We start from the raw sequence: 13,083 nt of genomic DNA on the forward strand, positions 1-13,083 counted from the left end.
AGGTAATTCATATTGTGCAAGCATTCATATATGAAAAATGTCATGTTAACTTAAGGCTTTCTAAACTACCTACATGTACAGACAGCTGTGAGCTGGGACGGGAGGTGACCGTTCTTCTAATGTACCTTCCTATGGAAATGGGACTGTTGCTGTCTGATATTATCCATTCTAGCACTTTTTTTAAGGTTAATTTAAAATCACCTAAATAATATGCATTCTCTTTTTTTTTTTTCCACCACAAGGAGTTTACTTACTGAGTTGCCATTAGGCAGAAAGTGGTCCTGAATTTCAGGCAAAAATCTTAATTTCTTTCACAATTCCTTGAAAGACACCCTTGTACTTCAGTACCTACGCAGTTTCCATAAGGGTATTGAAAAAACCCTCAGAAAAAAAAACTAACAGCAATCAGAAAACTTGAATGCCAGCAGAGCCAAAAGATCCTTTGGTTTTTAATGAAGAGTTTCCAGTTCGCAGCATTAAGTGATTTGTTAGCTTGCAGTAGAGCCACTCACAAGTGGTTTAATTCATCTTGCTGGCAAGCATCCAGTTCAAGGGGGCAACGGTATATGCTCCAGAATGAGCAGACAGTCTCCATATGGGACATTATTACTTATAAGGATGATTTTTGTATCATTTAGATCACTAACGATGGCTTCCAGTACAGTAATTCCAGAGTGCTGACCCTGTACGATGCAGTCTGCCAGGCCTGCCAATTCCATCCAACCGGACTTTGTAAATTAAAGGTAATTTAAAGAGCAAAAGGTTTAATATGGATCGTTCATCTCTTCCTTAGCCGTCTCCCTCCCTTTGACGTACTGTGTGTAATAACTGGTTTAGAAGAGCAAAATCTATTCCATAGGTCAGCTGCACAGCCTAACACTTTTCTCTCTTTCACGATCTCCTGTCTGTGATATTATTTTTTTCATATTTACGTGGGGTACGAATACCTGATAGAGCACGCTTTATGACGGACCTTTCACAGACAGACACCTCCAGAAAGACCATGGTTGACAATATTTATACTTTGCAGCTATTAATGGAAGTAAATAAGACTGAGGAGTCGCCCCTGAAAGGCAGCTTAACTTCACTTCTGAAGTGTCTCTGCTATTTTACCTCTCCTAGCCTGTTTGGTGAGGGCACCGTAACTGCAAGGTATATCATTTCTACACCCATTTTCTGCCTTAGCAAGAGGTGTACGAAGATGCAGGTTATACAGTTTTTGTCAGGTGAAAACACCCTTGAGAGAGCACAAAACACTCTTGCTTACATTAAACACTGCTAAGTACAAATGTATAGCACTTTGACAGTTTCAAAACTGTAATCAAAAATCTAGTGTTAGGTTTTAAACTGCCAACATGCTAGGAACTGCCTGCAGAGCACTCTAACCCTCCGTCTTCCTGTGGACCTATTAGTGTAACAAGCCCCAGCCCCTAAAAGAGAGCTTAGAATCATAGAATCAGAGAATAGTTTGGGCTGGAAGGGACCTCTAAGGGTCACCTACTCCGACCCCCTGCAGTGAGCAGGGACGTCTCCAACTAGAGCAGGTTGCTCAGCAGCTTCCCGGCTCTCGTCTCCCGGAGAGCTGCGTTCGGCAGCTCTTCTGTCTTTCGTGGGGCTTTAAAAGAAACTTTTGGAGGGTACCAGATGGGATATTTGAATGTGCTGATCCCGCTCTCCCTCCCTGAGGCAAACAGGAATGAATAGGAGACCGCCAGTCTGCATTTTTATAAAATGAAGATGAGTCAGGTATATCCTAACTCGTTTGTCTCACTGTTCTCATTGACACTAACGGGAAAATACAGTTTTCAGACTTGCACTGATTGCAAGAACATACCAGTTACCAAAATAAAACAAAAGTTCATATTTTTTCAAATAAAACAGTGAACAGAAATTACTTTATAGGCTAAATGAGGGCGAAACCATTTAAATTTCAGATTAAAATAATTACGTCGGAGCCATTTCAATTAAAGCTAGGGCAGGATTTTTGTCAAAGGCTTTCCTTATTCTTACATTTTTGAATCTCAGGAATATATACGTTTTCTCAATATGCTGGTGTTCTCTAGGGTTTATAATAATTTCTATCATAAGATGCTTCAAGGGACTATTTGAACTAGGCTTCCATTTGCATCAGACCACATTCTAATTACCCCTCTTATAACATTACTTTGTAATACCTAAATTGCTTTCCAAAAAGGTGTTTCAATTAGGGGACATTTTATATCAGGCCATTTCACATTCTGTGTTCTTCTTTTATGGAGCCCATTCTGTACCACACTATCACATCAGAAAAAGCATCTTTTTCATCAGAACATCAAGCCTTTGAAAACAACAATGTAATAAAATCTAATTAACATCCAGTTTTTAATGTTGATGATCTGTCATGTTCTATCATGTTGAAGCAATTATGAGAGTCCTTTTTGTTTCTCTATCTTACCCATTACTCTTAAAGTGGTATTATTTAAAATATTGACTAATATACTTTGAAAAAGAAGTTTGAGAAACTAAAAAAGCAGTAGATAGAAATCACAAGGCCAGTAACAGGACACACATCAGTCTCAAAAAAGCAACGTGTATTCAAAGGAGGGAAAAGGAGAAATGTCTCTGGCCCTGGAAGCTTCTCCCTCCTGCTGTCCTGCTAGAGAGGTGACATTCCCTGTCTCCCAGCAGAGCCCCATGTGTTCCTGGGCATCTGCAATGCCAGACAAAGTCCCATCTGCAAGCGTGCCCCAGCACACGCTACAAGCAAAAGGCACAGGACCTTCCCGTGGCGTCGATGTTTAATTCCATCTGTTAGTTATGTCCCTGTGTTTGCTTCTCAGACAACCCAAGTGTCTTCAGCCCACTTGGAAGCCACAGAGCCTCCCTGGCCCGGGTGGCCACCTGAACTAGGAGAGTACCAGGTCAGCCTCAAAGGCTGCTGTGCCCACGGTGCGCTGCATGGACCTCTGCTGGGATGCTCTGCCCGACCTAGCACCATCAAGGTCTTTAGCTGCTGTTTACAGTTGTCTCATGAAAGCCTAAAATCTAATGCAGTTCTTTATTCTGCTTTTATATCATTGCTTTTTCATATTTTTATGAAGAACCTCCAGAAATTATTGTTACCTGAAAAGGATTCCCAAATTTCAATCCAGTCTCAATTTGCGTTAATCTCATGCAGCTCACTTCTGAGCGTTACCAAGTAATCATTATATTAGTAGTCACAGCTGGGAAAAATGATCACATACACTACATAAAATCAAAAGAGAATCACATTCTGTCACATTCATCTATAGCAAACAACATCTCACATTGCCTAAGCTAAAACATTCACAGCTACATGGATCTCACACTGGAAAACTGGAAAACTTACCTCTTGTTTTCTCCCTGTTGGAAGACAGTACCAGCATTTAAATTGCTACTATTTTATTGTTTCAAGAGCCAAGTGAGTTTCTGTTTATCTCCAGAAATTATTGACTGCTAATTTCTTATCTTTCTTATTTCTTTTTTCTTTTCCTCCACCTCCCACCCATTTTTATTTCCTTTTTTGGCAGGAAAATACTTGCAATATAGATGGATTTTGCTATGGTGAAGGAGAGTCAAGCCCTACCAGTCCTTGTCTTCTCTGTGAACCTGGCATTTCTAAGTTCACCTGGTCTATTAATGAAAGTAAGACAGTTTTTTCTAAGATTTAGAAGCACTTAGCTGGGAATTTATGGCTCGGTCTATGAAATACATGGTTCCTTCATTCGGTTAACATGAATCTATCCTGCATAATAGCACGAGTGGACTGTTTGCAATAAGAGTAATTGGGTGCACCAGAAATGCAGACTGACCCGAAGCAGACAGTACTCCATACACATCTGGGCACATATCTCATTCTGGCTGAAACCTGACAAATCTCAAATTAATAAAAGAAAAAATAACACCTGAAAATGAAATTGTTGATATGCCAGTGCCCCATGCAGTGCCCAAGTCTGTCAGTAAAGGTGATGGACCCTAAATACATCTGTCACCATCTCACAGGGATGAATCTTTAAGGGAACACTTTGGGGAAAACATTGGTTTTAAAACACTAATGTATATTTTTTGGTATCGGGAAGAATTGCTTCTTTCCCTGAGCCAAATCCTATGAAATGCCACACAAAAGACCTTGGCTTGGCAGGAAGTCTGAGTGATAGGGATCAGCCACTCATTACCTTCACTGCCACAGAATCTAAAGGCTCATTCTGTAGCCCATCACCGCAGGGGCTGCCTTTTGAAGCACCTCCTGAATGCTGAGGGCTTAATCGTAGCCTTTGCATGGCTGCATCCCCAGTGCACATAACCACCATTACTTACTGCTTGCTTTACTGGTAATCCGTGTTTCTAACAGCACTAGCCTCGCAGTGCGTCTCCCCACTTAAATGAGCACATTTACATCTGGTCAATATAAAGATTATAATACCACTTTTATGTAGATTCATGTGTTGGTTCTAAAAAGAGTTTCTCTGCACTTCGAGGTTCTGTAAACACAAGCAAATTGCAGAGAGGTATGTGAGTGACAGGACCGGTTTGCTTTGTTTGTTTGCAGTTTTATATTCCTTTAGGGTGAGTAGATCAGCAGGACCCTTCAGGACAGAGAGGAAGATTGCTCTTGTCCTTGGGGACCAGCTGGGGATGCTCAGGGACCGAGGCTCCTAGAGAGCGCAAGCTATGGCCACAGAAACAGCGAGAGCTGTAACCGTGGCTGGAGTCCACCGCTCTGGTGGAGACACTGCCGAGGAGAGCAGTGAGCAGACACGCTCTTCTCAGGGGTGACAGAAAGACCCTTGAGAACGACCAGAAAGGACCCAAGAGTTTCCAGCAACACAAGAAGTCGTAAGTTGTCTGAAATCAATTTTGGAATCAAGAACACAATAGGAAGGGAGAGAGTTGTTCATGAGTCCTTTTAATTTCTGTTCCATCCTAGCCACTTTTAATTGTCTCTGTTTAAAAACATATACCTCTAGTTTATATCCTAAAAAGCCTGACTTTTAGTATTTGAAACTCCTTGTCAGGAAAAGGTGGAGGCAGATCCATCCCAAGTGTTGGCCAACTGAACATTCCACTGGATGTTACTTGGATGAGTAGTTAAAATGCCTACGGGTAAGCCAGACCTGAAAAAGAGCTTGTACACCTGAAAGCTGTGTTTTTTCCCTCCCGGGATACAGATTAGTCTAATGAGAGATATTATCTGTGACTCAGAGACCTTGCCTTCCTTCTGTCCTTCCATTGTATTGGCCACAGCAGTAGCATCTCTAGGGATGAGCTGATTGTTATATAGACAAACTCATTACTAACACTGAGACAGTTTGATTTTAAAATTCAGAAAATTACTTAAAAGGGAAAAACTGCATTTGTTTTGGAATTATAAAGCTAGAAGTGATTTGGGAAATCTGAAATAGATCATGGTTCATTTTTCAGTACTTTCAAAACTTTAAAATATTAAAAAGAAAAGGTTTGTCAGACTTGTTTTCAAAACTGTGAAAACCTTTTTAAACGTACTGCATTAATTGGGACTGTATATAGATTCACTGGATGGCAAGGAAGTTTCTGTGGAATTAGAAACACTCTTGCTCACAGACTACTTTCAGAACTTATGTTATTTTGTACCGACAACTTCTCATTACCCTCCATCCAGTTAACACCTTTGTGTTTATCTGTAAATGCATACCCAGCATCAATATTTCATTGATTATTTTGGGCACCACTTTTATTTGCTCCATGGTTTAAGTGTTTGGGAAATAAAAGGTAAATTAATAGATGGAAGCTTTCAACAGTTATGCCAGGCCAATCTGCTGGACAAGCAGTTTAGAAAGCTCAGATAGCACAGCAGCAATGAGTGAGTGGAAAGACACATTTAAATAATTGCATAATGTGAGACATGCTATGGAAAGCAAAGCTTGGTAAAAGGATATGCACCACAAAAACCCCACTAATGATAACTTCCCACAAGCATAATGCAAGGACCCATGCAGTCCTTATGAAAACACATACACAGTTCATAGTTTTAGATTGTGACTTGAAATTAAACCTTGGTATCAGAAATGTTCATTAAGTTAAACATAACTACGGTCAAATTACATTTTGAGAAGATTCCTTTAAATATCAATACATGTCAATTTGTACTGCTGGTTAAAGAAGAAAGATGGCTTGAGACCGAGGAGGCTTAGGACATGGAGCTGAAATTCCTGGCCCTGCACAGAGCTGCTGTCACCTCAGGGTACTCATCCGATCTTACTTTTCCTTGATTTCTAATTTTAAAATGTAATACTTTTCCCTACCTTGTCCTCCTTACCCATTTATATTGTAAGTATCTTTGGGCAGCATTTGTCTCTTGCTGTAAAATAGCCCAGTATAATTAGGCTTTTATCTTCATTAAGGAACTATTGAATATAAGTAACACTAAAAATAACAATGCCAATGGTGACATGATACGCACTGCTGTCACTGAGGACAGAGAATCTCAGCATTACTGATGTACTTTTGCCGGCACTGAGAAGACCTTTATACCTGATGAAATGTCCAACCCAATTCAGTCAAACTGCTCAGTCTTAATTACTACTCATGTGTAAAGGCAGGAGAGTCTACCCAATGGAAGAGTTACACAATTATTCTTCCCCTGAGCTGTCCACCTAATTCATTTGTCATTCATCATTTTGAGAATGACTGTACTTATATTTAAATGGATAAAGTGGTAGATAGAATAATTATATATATGGAAGGGTTAGAAATACAATTAATTAAAGTTTTAGTAAGAATTGGGGGACTAGCGGAAGGTTATAGAAGTTACGTACCAGACAACACATCAAAAATAATCAAAATTCAGTATGGGAAAAACGTTCGGTATGGGACATGAGAAAGACATGAGAAAAAAGGTATCGTTTTACTCTTTACCAAAGAGTATTCTTTGGTAAAACCATTTGCTGCCTCTAACATCTAAATTTCTTCCTCCATCAGTCTCAGGGTACGTTCTGTACCTTTTTTGCTGAGAGTACTCCTCAAAGACCTGCGCTGTGAATGTTTGCATGGGAGAAACTGGAATTTATGTAATCATGGTTTCATTTTTGCTGTTTAGACAACCTGCCTCCTGTGTTCCAGGCCCCCTCCAGCCAGCTGCTGACATTTATTGGTGAGAATTTTGTTTACCAGTTCATAGCAGTGGATCCGGAAGGGTCAGCTGTGCTATTCATCTTAGAAGCTGGGCCACAGGATGCCAGGCTCTCTCCTGCTGGCCTCCTTATCTGGAAAGTTGATTCAGAAGAAATGCAGACCTTTGAATTCACTGTGTCGGATGAATGCAATGCACAGAGCACATACTCTATTGAGGTAAGGAAATGAACACTTCAAAGGAAAAACAAAACAAACCTGTTTATCATGTCATTGTTTTGGCGCAATTGTCATTATAGCTAATAATTTGTTGCTGTCTTGAAAACTAAGATTTCAGCTGTTTCCTCATAAGTGTATATTATCCAGCACAGCAATAATGATCAATTAATGGAATAAATATCTCTGAGAACATAGAAACTATATATACAAGGAACAAGAAAGAGTGCTATTGATTGCTGTTTGAAAAAACACTCTTGCAGAGCCTGTTAATGGTTCATTAATCTGCTTTAAAATTCACATTCTGCATTTGGATTGCAGAAAAAAGCATATAACGTAAAAGACTAAGTTTTAGCTATAAAAGGGAGATTATAACTCATTCTCAATGATGTTTTTAGAGGGTGTCTTGCTCTTATGTCATTACTCCACACTTTAAGTTTCTTGGCAGAGCTTGTGCATTGCTTTGTCTTTATTGCATAGCCCAACATTAATCCTATGATAGGATGAGCTAATAAAGTGGGATGCACACTCTTGACGTAAGAACAGTTTTGAGAAGAAAAAGATTTTTATTACTAAAGATTCTTATTTTTACTCATTCAAAGCACTGTCATGAAAAATAACAATCTGCTGAACCCACACAGCAAAGGGGAAACTGGAGTCTAGATATGGTTTTAATGGAAACCATATCAAACTAGACTTATTTTTAGCTAGATGAGATAAAACAGAGGTTTGAATCTGTTGAAATACTGTTCTTGTACATGTATAAAATACAACTATGGACCTCTCTTCCTGGAAGAGAGAGATCAGCTAAGGAATTCCACAATCATCTTCCTGCCTAGGAGCCATTTGTAATGTGAAACAGCAAGGAGGGCAGGCAGGCAAAGAGAAAAGACTTTTCATTTCTTCTTTGAAGACTAAGGAACAAATTCTGCCCTCAGATACTATGTAAAAACTGCTGTTATAGCAAATAGGATTTTTTTTCTTGTAAGAAGTTAGAATGCCCTTAAATGATTAAAAAAAAATCCCTTTAATGTCAAGCTTTCAGTCAAATAAATAAGTATGCTGAGTATGAGACCATATATCTAGACAAAGGAAATTGGTTAGAAATAAGTTTTCATAATACTAGATAACATGTCTGAACTGCAAATCTGTCCCTTCCTAAAGGGTAACAATATACCTCTCTGCTGTGATTATTCGGAGGAATCTTACCACAACTCCCTTTTGCCTTCCTCAGGTTCGAGTCAAGCCCTGCAGCTGCCTCAGTGGTGGAACATGTGTTACCAATATTAAATTCCCTCCAGGCCTTGGTGAATACTTGTGTTTATGTCCAAATGGATTTGATGGAGAATTTTGCCAGGAAGATATCGATGACTGCAAATCAAACCCCTGCGGCAGCGGAACATGCGTGGACAGTGTGGATAGCTATTTTTGTAAATGTCCCCCTGGTTTGGGAGGTAACACCTCACTGTTTCCATCTCTGATTTAACTAGAGATATATCATGCTACAGGATTTTTTGAGTGCAGCATGACTGCAAGCATCTGTCAAATAGACTACATAAGCCTCCTCTTCTGCTCCCATGACTTAGCTTTAGACAGATAGAAAATGTGCAAAACCAGCTATCTAACTATCCATGCTCAAGGAAGGAAAAATGACCTAAAGCTCTGTGGTCCTGAAGTGATCACTCAAGGAGGTTGTGAATCTCCTTGATCTCAGTTTCCACCTGCTTATTTCCCATGGATTTGTCCATCCATGAGATGAGCTAGGAGAAGACTGACTGGAAGAGTGAAAAGGCAAAGAACCAGGACCCTTTTGCACTCCACAGGATTTTACTAAATTAAACCAATGAAGGAACTGGGAATGAATGATTCTTCCAGGTCTAGGAAGGAGAAGTAGATATGGAAAACATGCCAAAACAAATTGGCCTTTAGTCCCACTTGAAGCTTCCTTAAATTTTAACATTAGAAAACCTCAAACCCATTCAGTTGTCAGATATCCTGATGGAACAAACCCAACCTCTTAAACTGGTCAGAACTGGCTGCAATATGATTTTAAGAGATAAGGGAAGAGGGATGATCACTGCACCAAAACCAGTTCTTTTCTAAAAGCAGAATGAAAAGCATGAAGAGGAGGAGTTGGAGAACAAATTGCAGTGAGGTCAAAGAACTGGATGCAAGACATACAGTGCAAACAGGAGAACCTGAAATGTGAGGAGAAAGAGAAGTATCTAATCGATAACATAGATGAGGAGAGAACATGTTGGTACCTGCCATGCAATTTATAGTCAGCTTCACTGCACTCAGGACATCTGTGAATGATTCGCACACCTGATACAGCACTTGTGACAGCACGTGGACAATGACTCCCGCATGCTCTGCAAACTGGAACCAGCAGATCCAGCCGTTAGACTCTCTGCTGCATTAAGCTTCTGGAGTTTGGCTGAACTGAGTCACTTTGGGGTCTTGCGGAGTGCCTAGCACCTCCTCCAAGCCAGGACCCATGCTCCAGCTGCTCATAACACCGCTGGCTTCCAACATAGCAGATTTTCACATTGGCCTTTTCCTGGAGTTTCACAGAAATTGTGGTCTTTTCATTTGCAGTTTAGCTCTTCAGGAGGTACAAGGCAAATCTGAACACACAGGAATTGAACAGGATTTCTAAAGCTGACTCTTGATTAGCGTTGCAGACAAAGGGTCGGTTGGAATAACTACCCCTCATTCACCCAAGTCGCTGCGCAGTCGTTGGAAAGTAAAGACATGGTGTTGCTATCCCTTCTTGTCAAATTAGTGTCCCTCAAGTGAAAAGTGCTAACTGAAACTGTGTTAGAACTTCTTTTGGACCAGAACCATTTCAAAAGCAGAATGAGAAAAAAACACCTTAAGCTGAGCTCAAATTTCAGTCCTGGAACATGTCAGAAACCCTACTGTGTTCACGTCTGAAAGCATGAATGAATTGAGACCCATAAGATCGGCTGCTGTGCAGTGCTATAGGTTTGAAAAATCAAGTAGAAGTAATGTCAAATGCACATAATTTTATTACTGCTTATAGTACGTGTATATGCATAAGAAACTAATTATAAACAAAAGCAATGAACAGATTTCACTCAATGGGCTCGTACAGACAGCCTTTCTGCAATTCATGAAACCCTCTTTGTTTTGGTCATGTGGGACTGCAAGTACAGATTTCATTAACTACAAAATTTCAGCAGAAAAGAAAAATAAAAAGCATTTAGAAGTGGAAGTTCAGAAAAATGGCCTAAAAGATGTATGACACCTGGACAGTACAGATTCCAGGTAATACTATCAAATAGCCAAAGCCTGCTGCTATCCAGTGTTTGCACCACCAATGACTCTATTGATGCAAGAACAAACAAGCCTAAGCCTGGAGAATAAAGTTAGAAATTGAAAGTCTGGTCAAAATAGAAAAATCCCCAAACCAAACAAACACATGCAGGATGTCTTGAATCCCCCTGGAAATAACATTCTTATGAGCACAGGGAAATTTGGGAACCTTTTTGGCTGTATTTCATTAAACACTTGGAAATATACAATAAGAACAACTCTTCATTGTCTGTAAGGAGGTGGGCTAAATGAATAAAGAGCAATATAATTCCATGAGTTAACAACTTCAGTGGATCTGCTCCTGTTGTTTCATCATCACCAGTTTCACAGTGCTGCCCTTCTCACTTTAGGTGGTATTGCAGACAGATGGAGTGAAATCGAGCTCTATTATTCCACATAAAATAGTCTGCCATAATTACAATGCATTGTCTGTAAATTCACATGGATCATATTCTGAAATGCGGTTCTCACTCTTACACAAACCATGAAGAATGAAATGTTCAACACTGTAAAATAACTTGCTTGAAAGCAACATACAGCTGACTTACAGACAAGGACACAGGCCACCTTGATGGCCAGAGAAATTCTGGGTTTTCCTGAACCCTTAATTCTTGCCAGGTGAAATAAATGCCTATTGTTTTTCTTGCAATTCCCTTGCCAAAAATGCTAAAACACAAGCAACAACAGAAAAAAAGACATGATTGAGTGAAACAGGAATATATCTAAAAGTTTTAATAGCAGATGAACAATTATAAGCAAGTGGAGCTGAAAGCCAGCTGGGAAGCAGATGATTTTACTTCAGGGCAGGTTCTGTGACAACAATAAAAGCTCATCCTTGATGCTGTGTTTATGTCTCAATTCCCCAGAAAACCATCAATAATCTAATGAGAAGGCAATGCTATACTACTCAAGTGACAGCACCACTTCACTGTCAAATCTTTACAAATGATAGTGAACAGGTAGTAGAAACAAAAAATTAACTCTTTTGAGACCTTCCCAAACACAACCTCAAGAGAAGCAACAACACAGTGTGTTGCTAAGCAGTAGCGATCAGGTGCATCCATGTATCTCAGGCAACATAGGGATAAAATATAGGAATGGGAAGAGGCAGGCAGAGAAGCCATTGCAAAATCTCAGAGAAGCATGACTCCAGAATTATTATTACTTTAAAATTCTGCACAGAGTTATATGCATTTATCTCAACAAGTGTTCAGAGCTCATTCATTTTTCTTTGTTATTAACAAGATAACAAGAATTCCTGCTGTTTCTTCTTTTGGCCATTGAAAGCAAGAACATCACCCACCTGAGAAGAGAACTCACCCTTGAAAACTGTATCTCAGCCACAAAACCATTCTTTCTTTACCCATCTACCACTGATTAATATAAAACTGGGGCAGGGGGAAGACAGAATTATAATTTCATTTCACTTTTCAGGAAACTGAAAAAAACCCCAAGATTTGTTCATTGTGTATTATAACCATAGAGTCCCTAAATGAGATTGCCTGTTCCTTTAGAGTCAACTTAATGTGAAGAGAGTCAAAAAGTCTTTCTCTGCATTTGTAGGTGGTCAGAAAAAATCACTGGAAGCATGTTCAAAACTTGGAGGGGTACTGTCGATTTTGTAACAACCACCATTCAACTACTCTTGAGCCATAAAAGGATTTTACCTTCTCAGCCCATTTCTCATCCAGGGATGGAGAAATATTGCTGGCACAGAAACACGTTTCAACCTTGCAACCTAAAGATGTTTTATTCTTTTTTTTTCCTTTTTTTTTTTTTTTTTTGGTACTGTAGCAGTGCCAAGAGACTCGAGACTCCCTTGTGTTGCAGTGCACCGGAGGTCGTGCAAACAGAATAATTGACACTTCTCGTGCAGACAGTTTTCTGTCCATTTCTGCTGCTTCTTTAGGAACCTTCAGCCAAGTTTCAGACTTTGCAAACATTTATCCTTGGACTCTGCTGGATTGTCGTTATGCCCAAATTGATCAGATACTGCTTAAAATCAAATCTCTCCGAGTGAAATGAAGTGCTTGCATAGTTCCACCCTTACATTACAAAATTCAGTCAAAGTGGATTTTAAAATTTAGTTTGTTACTTATTGTGTTCCTTTGCTTTTTGTAATTCTCACATCGTTGAGATTTTTAAAGCCAGCCCTTTGCACCAAAAATAGAGTATGTAGGAGGGAGGAAAGGGGACTGAGGGAGAAGTGGCTGTTGTTACTGAAACTGGGAACGTCATTCCCAGTCTCATTGTCTATAGTATTGTGTTTATTCTTGATATGATACTCAAAGAAAATAATTACTAATCTAATCAGAGGCTAATTCATTCAATATTTTCCAGAACGTGTTGTCTAATAATTTTGAAATGCGTCATCAGAAAGCAGTATCAGAGAAAAGCAGCCTGATGCTACAAATGTGCTAA

General features: G+C 39.5%; 1 protein-coding gene across 1 annotated transcript in view; it reads left to right on the forward strand.

Annotated features, from left to right (window-relative positions):
• The window catches only part of LOC309406125 (von Willebrand factor D and EGF domain-containing protein-like), a gene marked incomplete at its 3' end in the record, with an annotated part of 194,780 nt that overhangs the window by 102,780 nt on the left and 78,917 nt on the right, over positions 1-13,083 (forward strand). The window contains exons 14-17 of the mRNA XM_082001163.1: positions 639-743; positions 3,531-3,645; positions 7,076-7,326; positions 8,558-8,777. Coding sequence (XP_081857289.1) covers positions 639-743; positions 3,531-3,645; positions 7,076-7,326; positions 8,558-8,777 — 691 coding nt within the window. The remainder of the gene's footprint in view (positions 1-638; positions 744-3,530; positions 3,646-7,075; positions 7,327-8,557; positions 8,778-13,083) is intronic.

Source organism: Phaethon aethereus, assembly GCF_964289735.1.
Source record: "Phaethon aethereus genome assembly, chromosome: 6".
Classification (NCBI taxonomy): Eukaryota; Metazoa; Chordata; class Aves; order Phaethontiformes; family Phaethontidae; genus Phaethon; species Phaethon aethereus.